General features: G+C 49.8%; 1 protein-coding gene across 1 annotated transcript; it reads right to left on the bottom strand.

The window, feature by feature from the left end:
- Positions 1–5710: 5710 nt before the first annotated feature.
- TSPAN16 (tetraspanin 16) lies at positions 5711–26922 on the bottom strand (the record flags this gene model as incomplete). The annotated part of the gene is made up of 7 exons (XM_084885354.1): positions 5711–5886; positions 10206–10289; positions 12733–12885; positions 18296–18403; positions 20922–20996; positions 24276–24473; positions 26854–26922. The coding sequence occupies 7 exons, from the start codon at positions 26920–26922 to the stop codon at positions 5839–5841; spliced, it is 735 nt and encodes a 244-aa protein (XP_084741480.1). The 3' UTR covers positions 5711–5838.
- Between the last annotated feature and the right edge of the window lie 789 nt (positions 26923–27711).

The following is a 27711-nucleotide window of genomic DNA, read 5'->3' as shown; positions in this document are numbered from 1 at the left end:
TGATTGGATGCTGGGCACTGTCAGTCCTGCCCCCTGGCCTCCTGGGAGAAGAGGGGCTGGAGATGGGGTGAATCACCAATGGCTAATGACTTAATCAATCGTGTAAGGAAGCCGCCGTGAAAACCCTAACCTATGGAAGAGCTTCCGCGGTGGTGAGCACATGGCTGTGCCGGGAGTGGTTTGCTCAGAGAAGGCATGGACACCCCACTCCCTTCCCCATTCCTTGTCCGGTGCTTCTCCTCCCTCTCACGCTCCTGAGCTGTAGCTTTCATTTATGTTTTTAAATATATTTTATTGATTTTTTACAGAGAGAAAGGGAGAGAGATAGAGAGCTAGAAACGTCGATGAGAGAAACATCGACCAGCTGCCTCTTGCACACCCCCTACCAGGGATGTGCCCGCAACCAATGTACATGCCCCTGACCGGAATCGAACCTGGGACCTTTCAGTCCGCAGACCGACGCTCTACCACTGAGCCAAACCGGCTTCGGCTCATTTATGTTTTTAAATACGTTCTTATTCCGAGTCGTAGCTTTTGTAATAAACGTAGTAACGGGTAAAGTGCTTTCCTGAGTTTGGCGAGTCATTCGGTTATCAGGCCTGAAACGGAAGGAAGGCGGCGGGAAACCCCTTCCCGTAACCAGCTCAGACAGCGGTGTGTCTCACCGGGGGACACCACACTGGCCGCTGGCATCTGAGATGGGGCAGTCCCGCGGGACTGAGCCCTTAAACCTGTGGCTTCTGATGTGGACTCTGGGCAGTGGGTTTCAGAACTGAATTGAACTGCGGGTCACCCAGCGGATGCCTGCAGGTTTGCTTGATCTGGAGAGTCCCCTCACATTTGGTGTCAGAAGTGTGAGTAAAAAACAGTTTGTTTCTGACACACAGCAGGCACTGCACAGATGTTTGTTCGGCGAACGAACGGACTGCAGAGCCTGCGTGAGCGAGGCCCAAAGACTTGCATACGGTACCAGGATTCTCATCCCTGCTCTCTGTAGCCCGCCCCTGACCCCTCTGAACCATGTGAGTTGTGGGGGGCTGTGGGGATGCTGGAAGCTGCTCTTTCTGGTAACCCTAGTTAACGTCCCCAAACCAGGTCTCTTGGCCACCCGGGTCCCAGTTCATGCCTGAACCAATGACTGAAGTCAGACAGATGAAACATGCTGATTGGCTGGCTTGGAGCTGATTGCCCGGCCCTAGCTTAGAGACACAGATCTGAGAGGCGGGCTGGTTCCAAAGAAAGCTAGGTGTGTTTTACAAAAAGTGGCAGTTGATGGCAGCAATAGCAAATATGACTGTGCCCATTTTATTATCCTCCCCAAAAGAAAGATGGAAAAATTACCATTTGCAATCCCCAATGGAAGAACCCATTCAGTCTGCTATGGTCACTGGGTGAAACCCCTGTTTTATTGGTTCATAGCAGTGACCGGGGCCACCCCTTCATTGGGTAAATGTAATAAGTCCCCATGCCCAGGCCACACCCCAATCCAATTAAATCAAAAGATGGGGAGATGGTGCAACCACAGAACCAGCTCTAACTGGCCCTATCCTGTTCTAATGTCAACTGATGGATGTTGGTGCCAATTCAAGAATAGGAATCCCCAGTTTGGGGTGTGGCAAAGAAAGAAATTATCCAGTACAAAACACCTCAATGGTGACACAGCACAACTGTGAGGCAGTCCTGGGGCCAGGCCACACTCCTACGAGGCAGCTCTGCTCCTGGCTGGTCCGCTCTGTGCTGCAGGGACCTGCTCCACTGCCTTCCGGCCAGTTCTGTTCCCTCCAGTCTTGGGTGGAAAGGAAAGTGTGCTCCCAGAGCCGCAGGAGAGCTGGCTTATATAGACACAAGTCCCCACCCCGGCCCCTGATTGGTGTGTCCTCATGCAAATGAGGACTCCAAATCCTCGGCAGTTTGATTGGTCCAAAAGGCACTGACCTGATTGGTCAGAATAGAACTGCTCTAGTTGACCTGAGCTTTGCAGGGCCAGTTGGATGGGAAGCCTCAGTCCGGTGGTTGAAGCAGGGTTCCAGGCACTCCTGTGTCAGGGCTGGCTCAGACGGCAGACAGTGCAGGCAGGCGAGTCAGCGCAGAGGCAGGCTGCTCAGTGCAGGCTTCTCCCTGGAGCGCAGTTTGCGTGAGAGGCTTCTGTATAGAAATGGCTGCTAAAATAATTTCTTTTTAAAATATATTTTACTGATTTTTTACAGAGAGGAAGGGAGAGGGATAGAGAGCTAGAAACATCGATGAGAGAATCATTGATCAGCTGCCTCCTGCACACCCCCTACCAGGGATGTTCCCCGCAACCTTGACCGGAATCGAACCCAGGACCTTTCAGTCCGCAGGCTGACGCTCTATCCACTGAGCCAAGCTGGATTCGGCTCATTGGTTGATTCTTGTATGTGCCCTGGTTGAACCCATAACCTTGGTGTATTAGGACCACACTCCAACCAGCTAAGCTACCTGGTCAGGATGACACCCCTTCAATCTTGCCCCACTCCCTGGAAGGAGAAGACAGGCTTGAGCCTTGTCTCCTGTCTCTTTGCAGTTGACCTCACAATAAAAGCTTTTTTTCCCCCTCCTTTTTTTCCCTCCTCAAAAGCTAGCGCCGTAGCCCGGCCGCCATGGCTCAGTGGTGAGCCCCCTTGACCTATGAACCAGGAGGTTGCAGTTTGATTCCAGGTCACATGTCAGGGCTGCGGGTTCTATCCCCAGCGTGGAGCGTGCAGGAGGCGGCCGATCAGTGATTCTCTCTCTTCATTGATGTTTCTACCTCTCTCCCCTTCTCTGCTTTCCACTCTGAAATCAATAAAAGCATATTTAAAAAGGAAAAAAGGAGAAGCTAGAGCCATAGGATTGGCTTCTGTGTCCATCAGGCCTTGCTTGGTAACCCTGGGGTCCAAGCTTGAGTGTTTTGTTAAATTCCCAGGGGGTTCCGGTGTCCAACCAGGGCTGAGGACAAGCGATTCACAGGAAATACAGGGGAGAGGGGAACCAGGTAAAGGCACCACAGAGCAGAAGCAGCAAAACCAGAAGGTGTGGAATTCCCAGCATTCCACACTCCTCCCAAAACAAACCAAAGGTGGGCGGGGTTGGGGAAAAGGAGGAAATCTAGAGCAGCGGGTGTCTCAACATGTGCTTCCTGTGCCAGCAGCATTGTCTGGGAACGTGTTAGGAAGGCAGATCCCTGGCCCTCAAGATCTCCTGAGTCAGAAGCCCTGGTGGCGGGATTGGGACTTTAGCAAAACATCTAGAGCAGTGGTCGGCGAACTCATCAGTCCACAGAGCCAAATATCAACAGTACGGCGATTGCAATTTGAGAGCCGAAAACCGACTTCTGTGCATGGGCCACGAAGTTTCAGTTGCACTGTACGTGCGCGCCCACACGTGGCATGTTGTGGAAGAGCCACACTCAAGGGGCCAAGGAGCCGCAGGTGGCTCTCGAGCCACAGTTTAGCGACCACTGATCTAGAGGATTGCAATGCGTGCTCTAATTTCAGGACTGCTGGGATTCAAATGAAAGGGACGTGGAAGACATGACACACATAACATGTGGAGCTTGTTTGGATCCCAATTTAAAGAAACCAAATGTAATGCCGTTTTGAGCCAATTAGAGAAATTCGATGAAGGCCTGTGTGGTTTGGTGATGTCAAAGAACGGCTGCTGGTTGTCTAGATGTCTTAGTCCATTCAAGCTGCTGTAACAGAATATCAGCCTTGGTGGGTTACAAACAACATTTATTCTCACAGATCCAGAGGCTGGGAAGTTCAAGACCAAGGTGCCAGCAGATTACTGTGTCCTCCATGGTGTGAGGGGGAGGGAGCTCTTTGGAGTCTCTATTACAGGGGCACTAATCCCATTCCTGAGGGCCCCACACTCATGACCTCATCACCTCCTAATGCCATCACCTTGGGGATTAGGTTTCAACATACAAATTTTGGGGAGACACCCATATTCAGTCTGATGTTATAATGGCATTGGGGTTGTGAACACAACTGTATGCATTTAAAAATTTTTATTTTAACCTTTATTGTTGAGAGTATTACAGATGTCCCCCCTCTTTCCCCCATTGTCTCCCTTCACCTGGTTCCCTCCTCACTGCCGGCCTTCACCATCCTATGTCTGTGTCCATAGGTAACGCACATATGCATTGAATTCTTTGGTTAATCTCCTCTCAGCCCCCCACCCCCTTTCCCTCTGAGATTCACCGGTGTGTTCATGTGTCCATGCTTCTGGTTATATTTTAGTCATCAGCTTATTTTGTCCATTAGATTCCTTATTCATTTATTTTTATTTATAATTTAAAAAAATATTTTATTATTGGTTTCAGAGAGGAAGGTAGAGGGAGAGAATGATAGAAACATCAATGATGAGAGAAAAATCATTGATTGGCTGCCTCCTGCACCCCCCCTATTGGGGATCTAGCCCACAATGCAGGCATGTGCCCTTGACCAGAATCGAACCCTGACTCTTCAGTCCACAGGCCAACCCTCTTTCCACCAAGCCAAACCAGCCAGGGCTATTTTGATTTTTAGATTCAATTGTTAGTAGGCATGCATTTATTGCCATTTTATTGTTCATATTTTTTATCTCCTCCTCCTCCTCCTCCTCCTCCTCCTCCTCCTCCTCCTCCTCCTTCTAGAAGACCCTTTAACATTTCATGTAATTCTGGTTTGGTGGTGATGAACTCCTTTAGCTTTTCATTATCTGGGAAGTTCTTTATCTGACCTTCAATTCTAAATGATAGCTTTGCTGGGTAAAGTAATCTTGGTTGTAGGTTCTTGCTTTTCATCACTTTGAATATTTCTTGCCACTCCCTTCTGGCCTGCAAAGCTTCTGTTGAGAAATCAGCTGACAGTTGTATGGGTGCTCCCTTATAGGTAGGTAAATGCTTTCTCTTGCTGCTTTTCTCTTTGTCTTTAACCTTTGGCATTTTAATTATGTGTCTTGGTTCTGTGCCTCCGTCTCTCCTATTAGTCTCAATGTACTTTTTTCTTTACTTCTCTAGTTGTAGGACTTCTGTTCAGACAGCTCTCAATGATGGTTGTTCTGTATTTTAGTTGAAATTTTAATGTGGTTGTGCAAAGTGGCAAGAACATGTGTTTACCTATGCTGCCAGCTTGGTTCTCCTCAAAAACTTTTTTTTTGGTGTGTGTGTGTGTGTGTGTGTGTGTGTGTGTGTAAGAGAGAAAGCCCTATCTGGTTTGGCTTAACAGATAGAGCTCTGGCCTGAGGACTGAAAGGTCCTGGGTTTGATTCCAGGCAAAGGCATGTACCTTGGTTGCTGGCACATCCCCTATGGGAGGTGTGCAGGAGGCAACTGATCGATGTTTCTCTCTCATTGATGTTTCTGACTATCCCTCTCCCTTTCTCTCTGTAAAAAAAATCAATAAAATATATTAAAAAATAAACAATAAAAAATAAAGAGAGAACAAAAGGGGATAATGAAACAAATAATGTCAAACTCTTGGTGATTGCTGAATTTGGGTTAGGAGTACATGGGAGTTTCTTTGGACAAGTTATCTTTTGTGAATATTTTAGATTTTTTTTTTTCACATAATAATTTACCAAATAAGACAGTTGCATGTGAAGGCAGGGCCTGTCAGGTATTTAGAACTAAAAGCATTGCCAGCTAGTATGAAAAACAAAGTGGAGGGGAGAAAAAAGAAAGAAAAATAACAAAAAAATAAATAATAAATACAGAGGAGGAGAAAGGAGTCGGGATCCCCAATCTTTTATTACCAATCTCCCTTCAAAAGCAGTGAGAGCCGCGGAGGAACAAAGAGGAGAGCACAGCTCCAGCAGCCAGGTGGGCCAGGCGCGCCGTCCTCCCCAGGCCCGTCAGCCCAGCTTCGCAAACAGCAGCAAGGTGGCGAGAATTCCTGGCAGCTGCAATGGAAGAAACAGACATTGACCGACTTGAGGGACTCCTGGAACCGGAACCACGTTGGACGCACACCGACGGGGAGCACCCTGTTCCGGGAACGACGGGGGCGGGGTTCCACACGGGGCCTCAGGCTCCTCGGGGCCAGGGTGGAGAGCGTGTGGACCCGTTAACGTAGTGTCAGGGGTGGGTAGAAGGTGGAGGGCTTTCGGGAGGCACAGCCGTCATTCTCTCTGCTTCCCCCAGGTCTCACCTCCGACCTCCTGGGTCCTGAAAACGACACTTCCCAGAAGCCCCTGCCTCCGGCCGTCCTTCCTGCTGGATTTGGCCGATAGGAAGCACCGGTGAGAAGTGGAAGGATGGGGGGAAGGTTGAAGTATTCCTCACTCCCTCCTCTCTTCTGCGCATCCTGAGCGCTCCAAGCCTGCCCGCCCAGCTCCTCCGGCCTGGGAGAAGTGACAGCTCCCAGGTTGCCAGCCCCTGAGTGCCTCAACGCCCCCCATTCTCCTTCACTCCGCCCACACCTCTGCAGAGGCTACTTTTCTGATCGCGTTTCTTTTTCAGTGACAGTTTACATACAATATTGTTTTGTATTAGTTTCCAGTGCACAACATGGTGGTTAGATTATCATACACTGTACTTTACAAAGTGGTCCTCCCAATATTTCGGGGCCCACCTGGCACTGTGTATAGTCCTTACAATATTATTGCTTACTAGTGGCCAGTGCACAAAATTTGTGCACATTAAAAGGGAATTAATTAGTGGAAATATTTTAATACTGCTATTTTCCCTTTCTCTATAATAGAAGTGTCAGAGATTAAAGAAAATTAGTAAAATGCATATGAAAATCTCCCTCCTGTCAGAGTCTGGGGAGTGGCATAGAGTCAAGTCCCCGCCCACCATCCACATGCGCTTCAAAAACACAGGAGACCCAGCCCAGCCAGCCCCAACCCCACTGGGTGAGAGCTAGACCCTGCCGGCCTCACCCCTGTCAAGCCCCTCCAGGTGTGTGTGTGTGTGGGGGGGGGCAGCCTCAGGTCCCCCAACCTGGCGGCAGGGTGGGGGGCACGGCTGAGGTTCCCCAGCAAACCCCGCTGGGCAGGGGGCACAGCCTAAGGTCTCTGGCCTGGTGCTGGGGTGGTGGGTGTGGCCTGAGGTCCCTTGTTCCCACCAGGCGCCATGCAGCCTTAGGTCCCGGCTAATTGGTCGTGACATTATGGCATCCCAGCTAATTTGCATATTCCTCTATTATATAGATATTCCCTATGCTATACTTTACATCTCCATGACTATTTTGTGGCTACCAATTTCTCCTCCTCCTCCTCCTCCTCCTTCTCCTTCCCCTCCTTCCCCTCCTCCTCCTCCTTCTCCTCCTCCTCTTCCTCCTTCTCCTTCTCCTCTCCTCCTTCTCCTCCTTCTCCTCCTCCTCTTTCTTTATTTTTAAATTAAAATATTATTATTATTTTTTAATACGTTGTTATTGATTTCAGAGAAAGGAAAGGAGAGGGAGAGAGATAGAAACATCGCTGAGAGCCTGACCTGTATCTCTCAGTAGATGAGTGTCGACCTATGAATTAGGAGGTCATACAGTAGTTTGATTCCAGGTCAGGACACATGTGGGCTTGGTCCCCAGTAGGGGGCGTGCAGGAGGCAACTGATCAATGATTTTTCTCTCATCATTGATGCTTCTATCACTCTCTCCCTCTCTCTTCCTCTCTGAAATCAATAAAAATATAGATTTAAAAAAATCTTTTAATTTGTATTAAAAAAAGAAACATCATATTTTTTTATTTGTTCACCTATTGATGGTCACTGGGGTTGCATCCATATCTTGGCTATTATAAATAATGCTGCAATGAACAAAGGGTGCATATATTCTTTCCAATTCGTGTTTTGGGTTTCTTCAGATATATACCCAGAGGTGGAGTCACTGGGTCATAAAGCAGTTATGTTTTTAATTTTTCAAAAAAAAATCTTTTCATTGATTAAAATATATATATATATATATATATATATATATATATATATATAAATCAATTATATATATTTAAATCAATTTAAATCAAATTTTATATATATATATATATATATATATATATATATATAATTTATTTTTTACAGAGAGTAAGTGAGAGTTAGAAACATCGATGAGAGAGAAACATCTATCAGCTGCCTCCTGCACACCCCCCATTGGGGATGTGCCCACAACCAAGGTGCATGCCCTTGACCGGAATTGAGCCTGGGACCCTTCAGTCTGCAGGCCAACGCTCTATCCACTGAGCCAAACTGGTTGGGGCTCATTGATTTTTTAAAGAGAGAGAAGAAGGAAGAGAAAAAGAGAAACATATATGTGAGAGCAAAACATTGATTGGCTGCCACGTGCATGCTCCCTAGTGGGGATCAAGCCTGAAACCCAGGTGTGACCTGGCCAGGATGGAACCCGACACCTTTCAGTGCACAGGCCGACCCCAGCCACCTGGGGATGACAGTGAACGTCTTTACTTCTTTACAGTCTGGCTTGGATTAAGAGAAATTAATTTCAGTAGCCTACAAAAATGTGGTTGCTGCCAAAACCATTTTGGCTCAATAGATAGAGCTTTGGCCTGTGGACTGAAAGGTCCCGGGTTAGATTCCGGTCAAGGGTGTGTACACTGGTTGCAGGCACATTCCCAGTGAGGGGTGTGCAGGAGGCGACTGATCAATGTTTCTCTGTCATCGATGTTTCTAACTCTCTATCCCTCTCTCTTCCTCTCTGTGAAAAGTCAATAAAATATATTAAAAAAACAACAATAACAAAAAAAAACGTTTCTATATAGCTATTTTCTCCAACCTTCTTCATGCTATTGTTGTCATGCAAATTACATTTTAACATAAGGCTATCAACACAATTTTATAGTTATTGCCCAGTGCAGTTATCTTTAAATGAGATAGGAGAAGAAAAGTTTTAACAGAAAATGTTTTCTCTCCCTGGGGCTTATCTGAACTGGGCTCTGAGCAAAGAGCCGCCCGCCCCTCGGACAGGCTCAGGGGCGAGCATGGCTCCTGTGCACACGGTTTCCATGGTGAGTGGCCTCCGAGCATCTCTAGTGGTGCATGAAGAACCGTCACCTCGTTGCCTCTGCCGCCCTGTGATCCCTGCCTTGGGGAAGCCCTCCCTCGGGGGGATGACATTAACTTCCCGGAATCACGGGGCATCGCACAAAGCCTCTGACGCACTCTACCTCAGAGTGCTTCCCAGCAAACAATGGGGCCGCCCTTTTTACAGGGGAGGCAGGTGCCCCGACCGGGGCTGGGGACCAAGCCTGCAACCGAGGTACATGCCCTTGAGCAGAGTCGAACCCGGGACCCTTCAGTCTGAGGGCCAGCGCTCCATCCACAGAGCCAAACCAGCGAGGGCCATTGGCTGATTCTTGTAGGTGCCCTGAGTGGGAATCGAACCCGCAACCTTGGCGTATCAGGACAGAACTCCAAGCAACTGAGCTACCTGGCCAGGCCCACATTTTCCAATTTAAAAATCATATTTTTCACTTATCCCTGCTGGATAGAAGGTCAGCTCCATGACGGCAGAGGGTTTTGTTCGTTTCATTCTAAATTGTATCCTTGGTGTCTACAATAAAGTTTGTACACCTAGTAGGTGCTCAATAAAGTTTGTGGAGTAAAAAAAGATGTGAAAACCCTTTCTACTGCCTTTCTGTTATTCTCGGAAGAAAGCCGGCCCCTCTCTGTACCCACAAGGCCTTATATCACCTTCCCTGCATCAGCCTGCCCTCCTGTCCCCCTTCTGGTCCACCCCGCTCCGCCACAGGGCCTCCCTGCTGGTCCTTGGAAAAGCCACACTATCCTAGCCTCAGGGCCTCTGCACCAACTGTTCCCTCCGCCTCCCCGCATGCACACACACACGGCTTTTCCGCAGGTCACTGGTCACCTGGCACCTCCGCAGACAGGCCCTCCCTAATCTTTTTTTTTTAATTGATTTTTTACAGAGAGGAAGAGAGAGGGATAGAGAGTTAGAAACATCAATGAGAGAGAATCATCGATCAGCTGATCCTGCACACCCCCCCTGGGGATGTGCCCGCAACCAAGGTCCATGCCCTTGACCGGAATCGAACCTGGGACCTTTCAGTCCGCAGGCCGACAATCTATCCACTGAGCCAAACCGGTTTCGGCCCTAATCTTCCTTATTCCATCCCCTTGTTCTACTGCCTCCCCCACTTGAATGTCAGTGTCACATTGGCACGGATTTTTTGTCTCTTTTTTTCATCACTGTTGTGTGCTTGGCACGCTCAATAAAAGAGTTTAGCGTGTCCCAGAGGAGCTGGCTTACCTGTATCACTGCTGCCCCCAGGGAGCCCGCGCTCAGGTTGATGCTCTGAGTCTTGGCTATTTTCAGGAGCTTGGGAAAACAGCCCTGCAGGTACACATAGCAAAGCAGGCGGGACCTGGTTAGGGGCTCCGAGGCTCGGGGGCCCTGTCCCCACCCACCCCTTTGGGGCCCTTCAAACGGCCCTCAGACTCAGGGAGGACACAGGGACAAAGCTTCAGGACCTCGGCTCCATCTCGCTTGACTGCCCCCCAACATTCCAGCATTGCCCTAGCTTCCTCGTTCTCACCCCCGCCCCCCCCCCCAACACTCCCCAGGATCCATCTGTGCAAGTCATTACTAACTGGGATGTGGTAGAGGTCACCCCCGTCCGTGCCTCAGTTTCCCAACTGGGTCCACCTCACAAGACTTTGAGTGGATTGAGAGACAGAATCTACAGGAAGTACATAGCCGTGGCCTGACACAGAGCCAGCATTCAGGGACTACTAGTTGTTTCTGAGTGTTCTGTATATATGTTCAGAAGGGCTAACGTGTTTCTAGCGCCTCCTCACTCTTTTCTTTCTTTTTAAAATGTATTTCATCGACCTCCTACAGAGAGGAAGGGAGAGGGACAGAGAGCCAGAAACATCGATGAGAGAGAATTATCGATCAGCTGCCTCCTGCACACCCCCCACTGGGGATGTGCCCGTAACCAAGGTGCATGCCCTTGACTAGAATCGAACCCAGGACCCTTCAGTCCGCAGGCTGACGCTCTATCCACTGAGCCAAACCAGCTAGGGCCTCACTCATTTCTTACAACAATCCCATAAGGCAGGTATTTTTCTCTCCCCCCGACCCCCAAATACATTTTTATTGATTTCAGAGAGGAAGGGAGAGGGATAGAAACATCAATGATGAGAGAGAATCATTGATCAACTGCCTCCTGCACCCCCCCCCGCCCTCCCCCCCACACACACTAGGGATCGAGCCCGCAACCCGGGCATGTGCCCTGACCAGGAATCGAACCGTGACCTCCTGGTGCGCAGGTTGGCGCTCAACCACCGAGTCACGCCAGCCGACTCTCTGTTTTGTAAGTGAGGAAACTGAGGCTCAGACAGGAGAAGCGACCAGACTCGATGGGTGAGCAGAGCAGGCTCCACCCCTTTGCTGCGGCCACGGAGATGCCCCTTCCCCGCCAGGCCCCCAGCACCTCTCGTGTTCGGAGCGTGGGCGGCGGGCAGTTCAGTGGCCCTTCACACAATGACTATTTATTAAGTGCCTATTGTATGCGAGGCACTGGGCTCTGGAACCCAACAATGTGAAAACAAAGTTCTTGCCTCGGTGGGGCGGACATGTGAGGGGGGAAACCAGGTGACAGGCACTGGTTAAGCACCGGACAGACACCGAAGCAGAGGAAGGAGATGACGTGTGACGGTGATTTCGGGGGAGACCCCATTACAGAGAAGGGGGCGGGAATAGTCTCCATGGGGCACAGACCAGAATTCCAGGCAGAAGGAACAGCCTTTGCAAAGCCCCTGAGGCTGGCCGGCGCCTGATGTGCTCCTGCTGCAGCGAGGGGGCTGGTGCGGCTGCAGCAGGAGGAGGGAGGTGGGAGTGGTGGGGGAAGAGCTTGTGCAGGGCCCGAGGGGCCGGTGTGTCCATCTCTGAGTCCCAGGGTCTGGCTCCCGGCAGGAGCCATTCCGGGTGAAGAGTGAATTAAGGGATGATTCTTGTCTCTTCCCTCAGAGGAGACCCGTGTGCATTCACTCATGACTGAAGTCAAGAGGAAGCTGGGTGAGATTTAAAGCCCAGGTCGACCGCTCCCTGGCCGTGGGAAGCGCTCTGTGCCTCAGTTTCCTCATCTGTAAAACGGGAGAAGAGCCTGGAGGGGTGCGATGGGAACTGAATTCAAGTGGATGCCCAATTGATGAACAAGAACAGACCCAGAGATAAGGAGCCATGGGTCAGACTGTTGGACCTCAGAGGGAGGGTGGGGATAAAAGGGAGAGATATACCAAAGGACTTGTGTGCACACATAGGAGCCTAACCAGTGGTCAAGGACAATAGGGGGGGTGGGGGCATGAGTGTGGGGAGGAGTGAGGGATTGGAATGGGGGGTTGAGAACAAATATGGGATACCTTAATCAATAAAGAAATTAAATAAATAAATAAAAAAGTGAACGCCCAGCCCTGGCCAGAGTGGCACAGCTCATTTGGGCATCATCCTGGCACCAAAGGGTTGCTGGTTCAATTCCCAGTCAGGGCACATGTCCAGGTTGTGGGCTCAATCCTGGGTAGGGGGCATGCAGAGAGACAGACAGAGAGACAGAGAGAGAAACATCAACCTGAGAGAGAAACGCCAATCACCGGGGATCAAACCCGCAACCTGGGAATGTGTCCTGACCGGAAACCGATCCCACCACCTTTTGGTGTACATAGAAGGACACTCGGACCGAGTCACAGCAGCCAGGGCTGGAGTGCCGTCCTATGTACTTCTTTATGGAAGTCCCCAGCCCTCGGGTCCCCCGGGGGGGCAGCGGAGGCGGAGTTACCTCCTGGTGGATGACGCCGGAGGACGCGTTGCGCCCGGTGCAGGCTGCCGTCCCCATGTCCCTGCAGCAGCTCCTGGGGTAGGTGTAGCCCGTCGTCCTCTCGAAGGAGGAGCCGGAGAAATCCGTGTAGTTCTTCACCCCGCAGCACTTCAGCTGCGGGAGGAGAACAAACACGTGGACACTTCCTTTCACACATTAAAGTGACAAGAACAATAGGAGCCACAGTCACCATGGCTACTGTGTAGACAGCAGTCCCGCCATCCCAGGGCCCGGCCAGTGCCTCCCTCCCCCACTCCCACGTTCTCAGCTGACGTCCTGGCCCGCCAGGCCTGCAAGACCGGCCTGTCACCTCCAGGCCCTCATCTCTGCCCACGCTCCCTTTACTGTCTCCGCGTTAGCCTCCCCGTCTCCTCGATGTTCTCACACACACTTAGCAAGTGCCAGCCTCGGGGCCTTTAGACAGGCTGTTCCCTCTTCTTTTCTTTCTTTTTTTCTTTTTAATATATTTTATTGATTTTTTTACAGAGAGGAAGAGAGAGGGATAGAGAGTTAGAAACATCGATGAGAGAGAATCATCCATCAGCTGCCTCTTGCACACCCCCCATTGGGAACCTGCCCTCAACCAAGGAACATGCCCTTGACCGGAATCGAACCTGGGACCTTTCAGTCGCAGGCCAACGCTCTATCCGCTAGGCCAAACCGGTTTCGGTTTTTCTTTTTCCTTTTTAAAAATTGATCTCAGAGAGGAAGGGAGAAGGAGAGAGAGATAGAAACATCAATGCTGAGAGAGAACCATTGATTGGCTGCCTCCTGCACGCCCCCTGCTGGGGATCTGGGCTGCAAACCCGGCAGTGTGCCTGAAGGGGAATCAAACCGGGACCTCGATGCTCAACCACTGGGCCATGCCGGCCAGGCTAAGGCACTAGCTTTTGAGGAGGAAAATAAATAACAATATATTTATTTATTTATTTTTTTTTTTATTTTTTTTTTTAATTTATTTATTTATTTATTTATTTATTTTTTACATATTTTCTTGATTTTTTTTTTTATTGCCCCCCTCCCTCCCTCCCACACATCCCCTCCCTCCCCATAGTTTTATGTCCATTGGTTGTACTTATATGCATTTATACAAGTCCTTCGGTTGATCTATTATCTCCCCCTGATATCCCTACCCTCCCCACTGTAATTTGACAGTCTGCCTGTTGCTTTACTTTCTCTATATCTGTCTCTTGGTTCATCAGTTTATAAAGATCTTTATCATCCACCGATGTGTGAGGTCATGTGGTGTTTCTCTTTCGTTGATTGGCTTATTTCACTCAGCATGATGCTCTCCAATTCCATCCAGGTTGCTGCAAATGATGAGAATTCCTTCTTCTTTATGGCAGCATAGTATTCCATTGTGTAGATGTACCATAGTTTTTGGATCCAATCATCTGCTGACGGGCACCTAGGCTGTTTCCAAATTCTGGCTATTGTAGATTGTGCTGCTATGAACATAGGGGTGCATATATCCTTTCTGATTGGTGTTTCTAGTTTCTTGGGATATATTCCTAGAAGTGGGATTACTGGGTCAAATGGGAGTTCCATTTTCAGTTTTTTGAGGAAACTCCACACTGTTCTCCACAGTGGTTGCACCAGTCTGCATTCCCACCAGCAGTGCACGAGAGTTCCTTTTTCTCCGCAACCTCGCCAACACTTGTCGTTTGTTGATTTGTTGATGTTGGCCATTCTGACAGGTGTGAGATGGTACCGCATTGTTGTTTTGATTTGCACCTCTCGGATACTTAGTGACTTTGAGCATGTTTTCATGTGCCTTTTGGCCTTCCTTCTGTCTTCTTTTGAAAATATTCTGTTTAGGTCCATTGCCCATTTTTTAATTGGATCATTCATCTTCCTTTTATTTAGTTGTATAAGCTGTCTGTAAATGTTGGAGATTAAACCTTTATCAGTGGTAATATTTGCAAATATGATCTCCCACACCGTGGGCTTTCTTGTTGTTTTATTGATGGTTTCTTTTGCTGTAAAAAAGCTTTTTATTTTGAAGTAGTCCCATTTGTTTATTTTCTCTTTAGCTTCCATTGCCCTAGGGGCCGTATCAGTGAAGAAGTTATTTTGGCATACGTCTGAGATTTTGCTACCTGTGGATGCTTCTAGTATTTTTATGGTTTCCCGTCTGATGTTTAAGTCCTGTATCCATTTTGAGTTTATCCTTGTGGATGGTGTAAGTTGGTGATCTAGTTTCATTCTTTTGCATGTGTCTTTCCAATTTTCCCAACACCATTTATTGAAGAGACTGTCTTGACTCCATTGTATATTCGTGCCTCCTTTGTCAAATATTAATTGAGCATAGTGATTTGGGTTGATATCTGGGTTCTCAATTCTATTCCATTGATCTATTTGTCTGTTCTTGTGCCAGTACCAGGCTGTTTTGAGAACAGTGGCTTTGTAGTATAGTTTGAAGTCTGGTATTGAGATCCCTCCTACTTTACTCTTCTTTCTCAGAATCGCTGTGGCTATTCGGGGTCTTTTATTGTTCCAAATGAACTTTTGGAGAGTTCTTTCTAGGTCAGTGAAATATGTCGTTGGTATTTTAATGGGGAGTGCATTGAACCTATAGATTGCTTTAGGAAGTATGGACATTTTGATGATGTTGATCCTACCAATCCATGAACATGGTATGTTCTTCCATCTCCTTACATCTTCCTCTATCTCTTTTTTCAGTGTCGTGTAGTTTTCCGCAAATAGGTCCTTTATTTCTTTAGTTAAATTTATTCCTAGGTATCTTAATTTTTTTGGTGCGATGGTGAATGGAATTGCTTTTTTAGCCTCTGTTTCTGTAGTTTCACTGTTGGTGTATAGAAATGCCATGGATTTCTTGGCATTAATTTTATATCCTGCTACGTTGCCAAATTCATTTATTAAGTCAATTAGTTTTTTAATGGAGTCTTTTGGGTTTTTTATGTACAATATCATGTCATCTGCAAATAAGGATAACTTTACTTCTTCTTTTCCAATTTGGATGCCTTTTATTTCCTCCTCTTGTCTAATTGCAATGGCTAGTACTTCCAGAACTATGTCAAACAGGAGTGGCAAGAGTGGGCATCCCTGTCTTGTTCCTGTTCTTAGAGGGAATGGTTTTAGTTTTTGCCCATTGAGTATAATGTTGGCTGTGGGTTTATCATATATAGCTTTTATTATGTTGAGGTATGATCCTTGTACTCCCACTTTTTTAAGAGTTTTTAACAGGAAAGGGTGTTGGATTTTGTCAAATGCTTTTTCTGCGTCAATTGATATGACTATATGATTTTTATCTTTCAATTTGTTTATGTGATGTATCACGTTTATTGATTTGCGGATATTGTACCATCCTTGCATTCCTGGAATAAATCCTACTTGGTCATGGTGTATGATCTTTGTGATGTTCTTCTGGAGTCGATTTGCTAGAATTTTGTTGAGGATTTTGGCATCTATGTTCATGAGGGATATTGGCCTGTAATTTTCTTTCATTGAGTTGTCTTTATCTGGTTTTGGTATTAGGGTGATGTTGGCTTCATAGAAGGAGTTCGGAAGTGTTCCTTCCTCTTGGATTTTTTGGAATAGTCTGAGGAGGATAGGTTTTAGTTCTTCCTTGAATGTTTGGTAAAACTCTCCTGTGAAGCCATCTGGCCCTGGGCTTTTGTTTGCTGGAAGCTTTTTGATGACGGTTTCAATTTCTTCCCACGTCACTGGTCTATTGAGATTTTTAGATTCTTCCTGATTGAGTTTTGGCAGTTTGTATTTTTCTAGGAATATGTCCATTTCCTCCAGGTTGTTTAGTTTGTTGGAATAGAGTTGTTCGTAGTATTTTGTAACAATCTGTTGTATTTCGGTGGGGTCTGTTGTTATTTCACCTCTTTCATTTCTGATTTTGTTTATTTGGGTCCTCTCTCTTTGTTTCTTGGTTAGCCTGGCTAGAGGTCCATCAATCTTGTTTATCCTTTCGAAGAACCAGCTCTTGGTTTTGTTGATCTTATGTATTGTTTCTTTGGTCTCTATGTCATTTATCTGTGCTCTGATTTTTGTTATTTCCTTCCTTCTGCTTACACTGGGCTTTTCTTGTTGCTCTTTTTCTAACTCTTTGAGTTGTAGAGTTAGTTCATCTGTTACCATTTTTTCTAGTTTTTTGCAATAGGCTTGTAAGGATATGAACTTCCCTCTCAAAACTGCTTTTGCTGTGTCCCATAGATTTTGGATTGTTGTGTTTTCATTGTCATTTGTTGCCAGGATGTTTTTAATTTCTTCCTTGATTTCTCTGGTAACCCAGTCCTTGTTTAATAGCATGTTGTTTAGTCTCCATGTATTTGATTTCTTTGGATTATTTTTATTGTAATTAATTTCCAGTTTTATGCCACTATGGTCTGAGAAGATAATAACAATATATTTAAAAAAATAATTGAAAGCAGGTCCTCAAACACCCAAGAAGGCTTTGCACACCCATGTTCATAGCGGCGTTTTTCACAACACCCCGAAGGTGGGAACAACCCGAGTGTCCACCGATGGGTGATGGGCTGTCTCCACACAAAAGACAGGAAATGCTGGGCCATGCTACAACAGGTGCGACTCCACTTTGATGAGGTCCCCAGGGGAGTCCGATGAACAGACAGAAAGTAGATGGTGGGTGCCAGGACGGGGGAAGTGAGTGTTTAATGGGACAGAGTTTCAGTTTGGGAAGATGAGAGAGTTCTGGAGCTGGATGGTGGTGGCGGCCGCACAACAATGTGAGTGTGGCCGAAACCGGTTTGGCTCAGTGGTAGAGCATTGGTCTGCGGACTGAAAGGTCCCGGGTTCGATTCCAGTCAGGGGCATGTACGTTGGTTGCGGGCACATCCCCGGTAGGGGCTGTGCAGGAGGCAGCTGGTCGATGTTTCTCTTTCATCGATATTTCTGGCTCTTTATCTCTCTCCTTTCCTCTCTGTAAAAATCAATAAAATATATAAATAAAAACAAAAACAAAAAAACAAAAAAAAACAAAAAAACAATGTGAGTGTGCTTAATGCCACTTAAAAATGGTTAAGCTGCGCCAAAACCGGTTTAGCTCAGTAGATAGAGCGTCAGCCTGTGGACTGAAAGGTCCCAGGTTTGATTCTGGTCAAGGGCATGTGCCTTGGTTGCAGGCACATCCCCGGTAGGGAGTGTGTAGGAGGCAGCTGATTGATGTTTCTAACTCTTTATCCCTCTCTCCTTCCTCTCTGTAAAACAATCAATAAAATATATATATTTTTAAATGGTTAAGATGGTAAATTTTATGTTATGTACTAGAGGCCAGGTGCACAAATTCCTGCATGGATGGGGTCCCTTGGCCTGGCCGGGGCCAGCCGGCGGGAGGGTGGGGGGAAGGGACTGTGGGAGGTTGGCTGTGGGAGTGCACTGACCACCAGGGGGCAGCCCCTGCGCTGAGCATCTGCCCCCTGGTGGTCAGTGCATGGTCATAGCGACCAGTCATTCAGTCGACCAGTGGTAACGGTCGCTTAGGCTTTTGTACACAGAGACGGTTCACCACACTGAAAAGAAGACTGACTCTCACCGTCTCCATGACCAGGTTCCACTCCACGGAGAAGTCGTCTGGCTCATTGTAACCCCTGTAGTTCCGCTTCAGGGCCACAAAGTTGTGCTCCAGGGCTGCGTCTTGAACCTCAAAGGCGAAATGGGAAGCCGTGAATACACACACCGGCAAGGTGCCCCGTTTGGTGAGGTTTCCTGGGGACAGCGGCCGGGGTGGGGGTGGAGGGTTCTCTCCCGCTTCCTTCAGGGTCCCTCCCCCGCAGCCCTGGGTCCGCGCTGGCGGACGGCAAATTCAGGCTCCCGGGCGGCACAGGGCGCGCGTGGGTCGCGAGCCGGGCGCATCTGGTCGCATCCATCACAAACCAGTTTGAATCATCTGCTCTTTCCAATCGCCCACACGTCGGCCCCACCCCCAATTTGGCTGTAATGCTATTAAAGTCTTGAATATCCTCGTTAGCAACTGAATTTCTCTCTCTCTCTCTCTCTCTCTCTCTCTCTCTCTCTCTCTCTGCACAAGAAAAGAAACACATTTCATTTCCTACTTTTTAAATAAAGGTCCACATTTCAAACATTCCCCCCCCTGCCCCCCCAAAGAGGTGATGTAGTCACATGGTTCAAAACGCACAAAGCACAGACGGGTGGACCGGGCAGAGTCTCCCTCCCACCTCTCTCTCCCAGCCAGCAAGTGCCTCCCACTCCACAGCGGCTGTCGCTGCTTCCTGTGTCCCCAGAAGAGGCAGCCTGTGTGTGTCAGAGCCAGCCCAGCCCGCGCCTCCCCTCCCGGGGCCTCTCGGTCTGTACCCGCTGGCCGCGGACAAGGGAGGCCACTGCTCTGGGCGCCCTGCCCGCGTCCCCGTGGCCTCTGTCATCTCTGTGCTCCTGCGCCTGCTTCCCACGGCCTCGGGCATCCAGGGAGCCGCACGCAAGTGGCCGACGGGAGGGGGGCGACACTGCAGCCTCCTGGGCCGCTGGGCAAGAAGCAGCGGTGTGCCTGCTCCGGGTGCCGGTGCCCCAGCTGCCCGCAGTGCCCCCTTTTCACAAAGTGCATCCCCGTCCCTGCCTCGCTTCCCTGTCCCCCGGGTGCTCCTTGGTAGTAAGGTGACCAGGTGTCCCGCTTTCGGCGGGACAGTCCCGATTTTTAACTATTTATCCCGCGTCCCGTGGCGTTTTGAAAAAGTCCCGATTGCCGAGACCGGTTTGGCTCAGTGGATAGAGCGTCAGCCTGCGGACTGAAAGGTTCCAGGTTCAATTCCGGTCAAGGGCATGTACCTTGGTTGCGGGCACATCCCCAGTGGGGGGTGTGCAAGAGGCAGCTGGTCGGTGACTCTCTCTCATCGATGTTTCTAGCTCTCTACCCCTCTCTCTTCCTCTCTGTAAAAAATCAATAATATATATATATTTTTAAAAAGTCCTGATTTTTGGATTCTTTTAAATCTTTTGGACTTTTTAAAAAATATATTTTATTGATTTTTTACAGAGAGGAAGGGAGAGAGATAGAGAGCTAGCAACGTCGATGAGAGAGAAACATCGACCAGCTGCCTCTTGCACACCCCCTACCGGGGATGTGCCCGCAGCCAATGTACATGCCCTTGACCGGAATTGAACCTGGAACCCTTCAGTCCGCAGACCGACGCTCTACCACTGAGCCTAATCGGTTTCGGCTCTTTTGGACTTTTTAAAAACGCCATGGGACACGGGACAAATCGTTAAAAATCAGGACTATCCTGCCAAAAGCGGGACGTCTGGTCACCTTATCCTTGGGGTTACGTCTCAAATAAACCAGGAGCCTTCAAATTCTCGTCTCCGAGCTGGCCTCTGGGGGGGAGGACACAGACAGGACACCCCTGCGTCCTGAAGAGAGTGCCATCTTGTTCACGGACGGCCTCCTCCTCCTCCCTTTGCCCACCGGCGCCAGGCTGTCCTGTGACGGCGGTCAGCGCTGCCCCTGCAGGGTGCTCGGGGGGCGGGAGTTTCCATCCCCGGAGGCAGGTCCTTCTGCCCACGGACACACAGACCCGTGGGTGAGAGTGGGATGGTGGGGTCAGGGCATCTGCTTGCCACTTGGATGGGTTTTGCCAAATAGGCTCCTCCCGCCCCCCCCCCGTTTTCAACATAGTCCGAAGCCCAACAGCCTGTACGGCGTTCCCACTGCTCCTGACCACCCTCACCCAGAGCGGGACGGGGGTCCGATGGGCGAGCGGGCCAGTTTCCCGGGGCCTTCGAGGGGAGGCCTGAGGTTTCGGCTTTTCACGGCATCTTTAGAGGCCCACTCCCCTCCCTGGGACCTCAGGCCGCCGTCACGGAGCTCCATCCGTGAGCAGCCCACAGCCCGAGTGCCTCCGCCTGGGGTGGGTGGGATGGGGCTTCAGTTGAATCTGTTTCTTTCTTTTTTTTTTTTTTTTTTTTAAATGTTTTTAAATTGATTTCAGAGAGGAAGAGAAGGGAGAGAGAGATAGAAACATCAACGATGAAAGAGAATCATCGATCGGCTGCCTCCTGCACGCCCCCTACTGGGGATCGAGCCCACAACCCAGGCATGTGCCCTTGGCCAGAATGGAGCCCGGGACCCTTCAGCCGCAGACCAAACCGGCGGGGGCCGAGTCTGTCCTTTCTGGTGCCGAAGGGGAGAAAGCGGCACCGGTACTTACGATCGGGAGGAAGGCGAGGACCAGCGTGGCGACCGTGATTTCCACAATGAGGACGACGACCATCCACACGAGGCACTGGAAGACACGGAGGGGCGGTGGGGGCGGAGCTGCGGGGCGTCCCCGCCCACCCCAGGCCACGGCCGGCCCGGTTTGAAAGACGGACATCCAGCGGGGTAGGGGCCTCTGTTTCTTTCATGTGTCGCTTTCCTACGTGTCCAGGATGCAGGGTAGACTGAGGAGCCAGCCGGCCGGACCCTCATTCACGCCAGCACGTCATGGGTGCCAGGAAGGCTTAGGCGTCAGGTGCGGTAAAGGCCGTGTGTTGCAGACAGCAGGGACGGGGGTGGGGTGAGGGGTGGGGTGGGGGTGGGGAGGACAGGAGGAAGGGAGAAGCTGCCAGTGTGGGAAGAGGGGTGACAACTGAAGGGGAGGGACGGGGGACAGGTCGGTGGGTGCAGGAAGAAAATATCAGCATTTGCCGCCTAACGTTTCTGATAAATTCACTTGCACAGTGGAAAACGATGGGAAATTTGGCCGGCAGAGGGGCGGTCTCCAAGTTACCCACCAAGGAGAAGCTTCCCCATCTGCACACTATGGGGTGGGACCAGCTCTGGGGGTCTCAGTGGATTCTGTGGAGCTTGAGGCCATATAGGAGCAAAGTAAGCTCAGCTCCTGGCTTTCCTTTCATGCATTTCCATTTACGCCTCTTCTTATTATTATTGCTAGAGGCCTGGAAGATTCGTGCAAGAATGGGCCTTCCTTCCCCTGGCTGCCCGCACCGCCTTTGCTCCAGCCGGAGCCACCTTCCCGCCGTCCCACGCTGCCCAGAGGCCCAGAGCTGCGGGAGCCGTGTGGAATGACTGCGTGTCACCATCTTTGTTGTGTTAATTTGCATACTCACTCCTGATTGGCTGGTGGATGTTGCAAAGGTATGGTCAGTTTGCATCTTTCTCTTTTATTAGTGTAGATTATGATTACTACTGTGTTTCCCCGAAAATAAGACATCCTCCGAAAATAAGACCTACTTACAGGTTTCCTTCTGAGTGAAATATAAGGCATCCCCCCGAAAATAAGGCCCCCCCCCAGGCTAACCATGAGAGATTTGGTCCACTGATTCTGAAAGAAATGGAGTCACAGGAAATTCAGGAATTGGATTGTTATGATGATGTTCCAGAAGATGATGACATGATTGTCATTGAATAAATGAGTAAATTCTTGATACTGCAGGATTCACAGTTTGTCTGGTTTGTGTTGACAACTACCGTATTACCGTACCGTATACAGGTAATAAATTTCCTTTATTTTCATTTAACAATAAATGTGTACCGTATTCTTCTTCATGGAAAAATAAGACATCCCCTGAAAATAAGACCTAGCGCATCTTTGGGAGCAAACATTAATATAAGACACTGTCTTATTTTCAGGGAAACAGGGTACTACTAGAGGCTCGGGCATGAAAATTCATGCACTGGGGGGGGGAGGGTCCCTCAGCCCGGCCTGCCCCCTCTCACAGTCCGGGAGCCCTCAGGGGCAGGAGGCGACACAGCGATCAGGGGAAGGTGATGCCCCATCACACCTCTGCTGCTGCCAGTGCCGGCAGTGCAAGCCTCAGCCGGCCCTGGTTACCCTGGTGGCCCTGGGTGGCTGGGGAGCGGAGGGGACTGGGGGACTCCGGAGACAGGCGGGCCCAGCCTCGCCGCACGTCTGCCGCCCTGGCGGACCTGAGGGGACTGGGTGCCGCCATCTTGTGGCTGTGGTCGCTGCCATCTTTGAGGGCAGGCAGTCAATTAACATATTCCTTCCTTATTGGCTGTGGGCACTACCAGCTTTGGGACAGTGTGAGGGTCAATTAGCATATTCCTTTTTTATTAGATAGGATTATTATTAAAGACCCGTTTGATAATTTAGGCTGAGTCACCCAGCTGGCAATGGCAGGGCTTATCTGGCCCTCACACAGAGAGGCAGGAAAGTGCAGTGGATATACCCCCGGGGTCCCCACAGCCCACAGGGATAAACGTGGGTGCAGGGCTTAGCAGGTGTAGGACCCCACATGAGCAGCTCATGTAACAGATTATGGGGGTTAATATTAATATCACCTCTGGGTGACTAAGATAACCAGGCCTCAGCAAGTCCCGGTGGCTCTCTTCAGAATCTATTCCCAGTCTGCCCTTTCTCACCCCCTCCCTCAACTCCGCCAGGTCTAGCCTCCACCATGCCCATTGGCCCAGCACAGTGCCTCTGCTCCCATGTCCCCCACTGTTCCCCCCACGGACACCAGAGGGCGCCCGTGAGCACCTGTGTCTCAAAGTCCTCCTCTGCTCAGACCCTTCTGTGGCTCCCAAATCCATCAAAAAGACGTGGCTTTTGTGAGTGAGGTCTCAGAGGCTTTGGAGGGACAGAGACTGGTGGCAAAGAAGGTCGGATTTGCAGACGGGTTGGATGTGGGGTTGCGAGAGGGAGGACTCTGATTCCTCCACGTTGAACTATGGCTAAAATAGCGTCCGTGTCATTAAAGATAACATGAAATACTGTAGGCACAGGACGTGGCTAGGAAATATTTGTTGAATCTAATTAAGAAAGGAAATTGAGATGATGGAACTTCAGAGAGGAGGAGGGTGGCGACAGGGTGCCTTAGGGGGTAACTAGAGTAAGAATTTCCCTGAAACCCTCACATTGAAATAACCAGAGACTGGTAGCAACACAGTGGAGGAAGGAAAACACACACATCAGGGACAGACCAAACATCAGGTGGGATCATCCACTCCAACAAGATTCTCAGGGAAATGGGAATGGGGAGGCTGGGAGCTGGATTTTAAAGAGATGTTTAGCCACAGCTGTGTGTGTGTGTCTGTGTGTGTGTGTGTGTGGAAATAAAGCATGTAAAATCTGGGACGTGCTCTCTGCATGGCCATGCTCAGAACTTTCATACCCCATGTACTTGTTCACGTAGGACGATTCACAGTGTTGTGTTAGTGGGATGGAAAGAGCAGCATGCCCAGGCCAGACCTAAACACAATGGAAAGTCACGTAGGCAGAGGAGGACCGGAGGGGCCACTCAGCAAGGGAGACAGGATGAAGCAGATCCCTACCTCACACCACACACACGGCTAACGTCCAGAAGGCTTGGGGTGGGGGTGGGGGGGAATCCTAGGAGAGTGTAATTTATGACCTTGGGTAGGAAAGGAGTTCTAAGGGAGACACATCGTAAAGGAGAAGATGTATGTATTGGCGCCATCGCATGAGACGCCATGAACACTGTAAACGGGCGGGTGAGTGGGGGGATGTGCAGTAGGCACGGTAAAGGATTCGTATGTGCGGGGAGAGTTTTGGGGTGTGCTTGCAGACCCAACTTACAAACAAGAGGATGCCCCTGCTTTCTTTGCTCGTGGCGTACCAGCCGGCGAAGCCCAGCAGCACGGCCAGGCAGCCCATGACCAGACACAGGTAGCCCACGTGGAACAGGTGTGTGGAGAACACGCCGAGCACGGTGGTGAGCACGGCCCCTCTGAACGAGACATAGATGCCCAGGCAGATGAGGATCACGCCAGACATCTTCAGAACATGAATCAGAAACGGGAAGGCAGACTGTTAGTTGTTCACAAAAGGAACTCTCCTCGGGGAGGGACAGGAGCATGAAGGCCAATACGATTAGCAAAAACATTAAAACATTGATCATACCCTGTGTCGGAGAGGATGGGGAGGAACATTCTCACACAGTTCTGCCAGGCAAAAACTTTATTTTATTTTTTGCCGGGGGGTGGTGGGGGGAGGGCACTTGCAATTTGTATTTTAAAACCTTAAAGGTTAGCCCAGCGGGTGTGGCTCAGTGGTGGAGCATCCACCTATGAACCAGGAGGCCACAACTCCATTCCCAGTGAGGGCATAACGCCCAGGTTGTGGAGCGTGCAGGAGGCAGCCGATCCATGGTTCTTTCTCATCGTTGATGTTTCTATCTCTCTCTCCCTCTCTGAAATCAATAATAAACATATATTTTAAAAAAACAAAACAAAACAAAAACCACCTTAAAGGTTATATGGTAAAAACATTTACGTAGAACTTCCATTTCTAGATATTCAGCCTAAGGAAAAGTCACATATGTGCCTCAGTACCAGGATGTTCCTTAAGGACAAAGCATCAAAAATTACTGAAGCAACCAGTAAGACAGAGCGGATAGGTAAGCCATGGTAAGGCCGTGCCCTGGCACCATACACAGTTACTTTAAATCACATGTGTCAAACACAAGGCCCGCGGGCCAAATCCAGCCCGCCAGGCCTTGCAATGTGGCCCGCACCGCGCTGTCATCACTGCACTCCGCTGTCAGTTTATGACATTGTCAGTTTATGACTGTTCAGTAAACCATTCGGCCTGCGATTTAGGCTGGATTTTAGATTTTGGCCCCTTCTCTGATTGAGTTCGACAACCCTACTTTAAATGATGCTGTAGGAGAGGGGGTGGCAGTTTTTCCCCCCTGAAAAGCCCCGGATATTATGAGCTCTGTAGACTATAAGTTCGCTTTTATCTAATCCTTACCTGAGGGTATATTTGTATAGATTTGGAGAGAGAGAGGAAAGGAGGGAGAGAGAAAACACCGATTTGTTGGCTCCTGTATGTGTCTGGCCCGGGGATCAAACCCATAACCTAGGTATATATTCTGACCAGAAATCAAACCTGCAACCTTTGGTTTACCAGGAGGACACTCCACCCCACTGAGCCAGCCAGCCAGCCAGCCAGGGCTGTAAATTCTCTTTGGAAAGAACTCAGCTACGGTGGTGTGCCTCAAAAGCAGCCATATTCAATTTGCAAACAATTTTTTAAATCTCAAATACATTTCATCTATCTATCTATCTATCTATCTATCCATCCATCCATCTATCTGTATGGGTGTACTGTGCTGACCTCTATTGTAGGAAAACGTTTATTAGTATAAAAAGATGTTTTCAATGCCTTAGGAAGTTTTTATTTATTTTTAACTTTTATTAACTTCAGAAAGAAAGAGAGAGATAAAAACACCAATGATGAGAGAGAATCATCCTGCACACCCCCACTAGGTATCAAGCCCACAACCTGGGCATGTGCCCTGACTGGGAATCAAACCAGTGACCTCTTGGTTTCTAGGTGAGTGCTCAACCGCTGAGCCATCGGCCGGGATGAGATGATGGTTTTTTATTGAGCAATGTTCCCATCATAGGCAGGAGCCCTTTAAGTGCGCGGCTTCCTTTCCTTCCCATCAAAACGCCCCGGGACAGGTAACCAGGAGTGACACTGAACAGCTTTCTCTCTCCTGGCAGCCTGTCCTTAGACTGCTCTCCTCTAAAAACAACCACTTCTTGTAGAAACCGGTTTGGCTCAGTGGGTAGAGCGTCGGCCTGCGGACTGAAAGGTCCCAGGTTCCATTCCGGTCAAGGGCATGTACCCTGGTTGCGGGCACGTCCCCAGTGGGGGGTGTGCAAGAGGCAGCTGATCGATGATTCTCTCTCATCAATGTTTCTAACTCTCTATCCCTCTCCCGCTCTGTAAAAACATCAATAAAATATATTAAAAATATTTTTAATAATGCACAAGTCGAGTTATTTTCATAGAAAGAAAGCAATGTCTTGAAAAAGTTAAAGGACCAGAAAATGACCACTCCCTCCTGCCCTCCCAACCCAACTTGGTTTTCTGCAGGACTTGGCTTCGAGCCACGCCGTCCTCCGCTGACTCTGGGCTCCCAGATCACACGCGCCTGTGATTTCCACCGGCTCTGGGCCAGGGGAGGCTACCCCTGTCCCCAGCGTGTCCTGCTCCTCGTCAGCCTGCCCTACATTCCTCCTGCTTCCCCGGGGACCGCAGAGCTGGATGCCCACGAATTTGGATCAGCTTATTTCTGTCTTTGAGGGAGTGAGCGGCGGAGGAGGGGCCGAGAGGCTGGGGGCCTGGGCGGTGACATACTTACCGCCAGGAAGCCGTGGAGGAGACACAGCAGCTTCTTCAGGGAGGAATAGGGAGTGTGCATCTCAGCCATGCTGGCAGCCTGGGCGCCGGGGACACGAAGTCCGCATCTTCCTGCACCTCCGGGCTGCTGTTTCCTGAGCTGGGACAGGCCTGGGGGGCGGGGGCGGGGTCACTAAAGCGGACTTGCTCTCCCCCCACCCCTCTCTGACTGCCTGGCCATCTGCAGGGGAGGGGTGCAGTCACCAGCCTTTATCACATCACAATCGGAGCAGGTGCCCCAACTGCCTTCCTGCGGGCTCCTCCAAACAGGACGTGTGGGGCGTGGAAAAAAGACTCAGGGTGCCACCTGGGACCCCCGAGGCCATCGGGTCCTGTGGGGAGAGTGCCCAGCACTGACCTCTTACGTGGCTGATGCTAGACTGGGGTGGGGGGCACCAAGGGGGAGAGGGCCTTCAGTGTCCCCTTCCCGGCTGCATTCCCAACGCCTGCCACCCAGGACGTGCTCCAGGACACCCGTGTGGAATGAAGGCACCAAAAGGCCCTGGCCGGGTTGGCTCAGTGGATAGAATGTCGGCCTGGGGACCAAAGGGTCCAGGGTTCGATTCCAGTCAAGGTCATGTACCTCGGTTGCAGGCTTCTCCTTGGCCCGGGGCTTGGTCAGGGCTTGTGCAGGAGGCAACCAATCCATGTGTTTCTCTCACATTGATCTTTCTCTCTGTCTTTCCCTCTCTCTTCCACTCTCCCTAAGAATCAATGGGGGGCCGGGACCGGTTTGGCTCAGTGGATAGAGCGTCGGCCTGCGGACTGAAAGGTCCCGGGTTCGATTCCGGTCAAGGGCATGTACCTTGGTTGCGGGCAC

Source organism: Pipistrellus hanaki (genome assembly GCF_964339955.1).
Source record: "Pipistrellus hanaki genome assembly, chromosome: 5".
Lineage (NCBI taxonomy): Eukaryota > Metazoa > Chordata > Mammalia > Chiroptera > Vespertilionidae > Pipistrellus > Pipistrellus hanaki.
The sequence above is the reverse complement of the archived record's forward strand: the minus strand, read 5'-3'. Positions and strand labels throughout refer to the sequence as shown.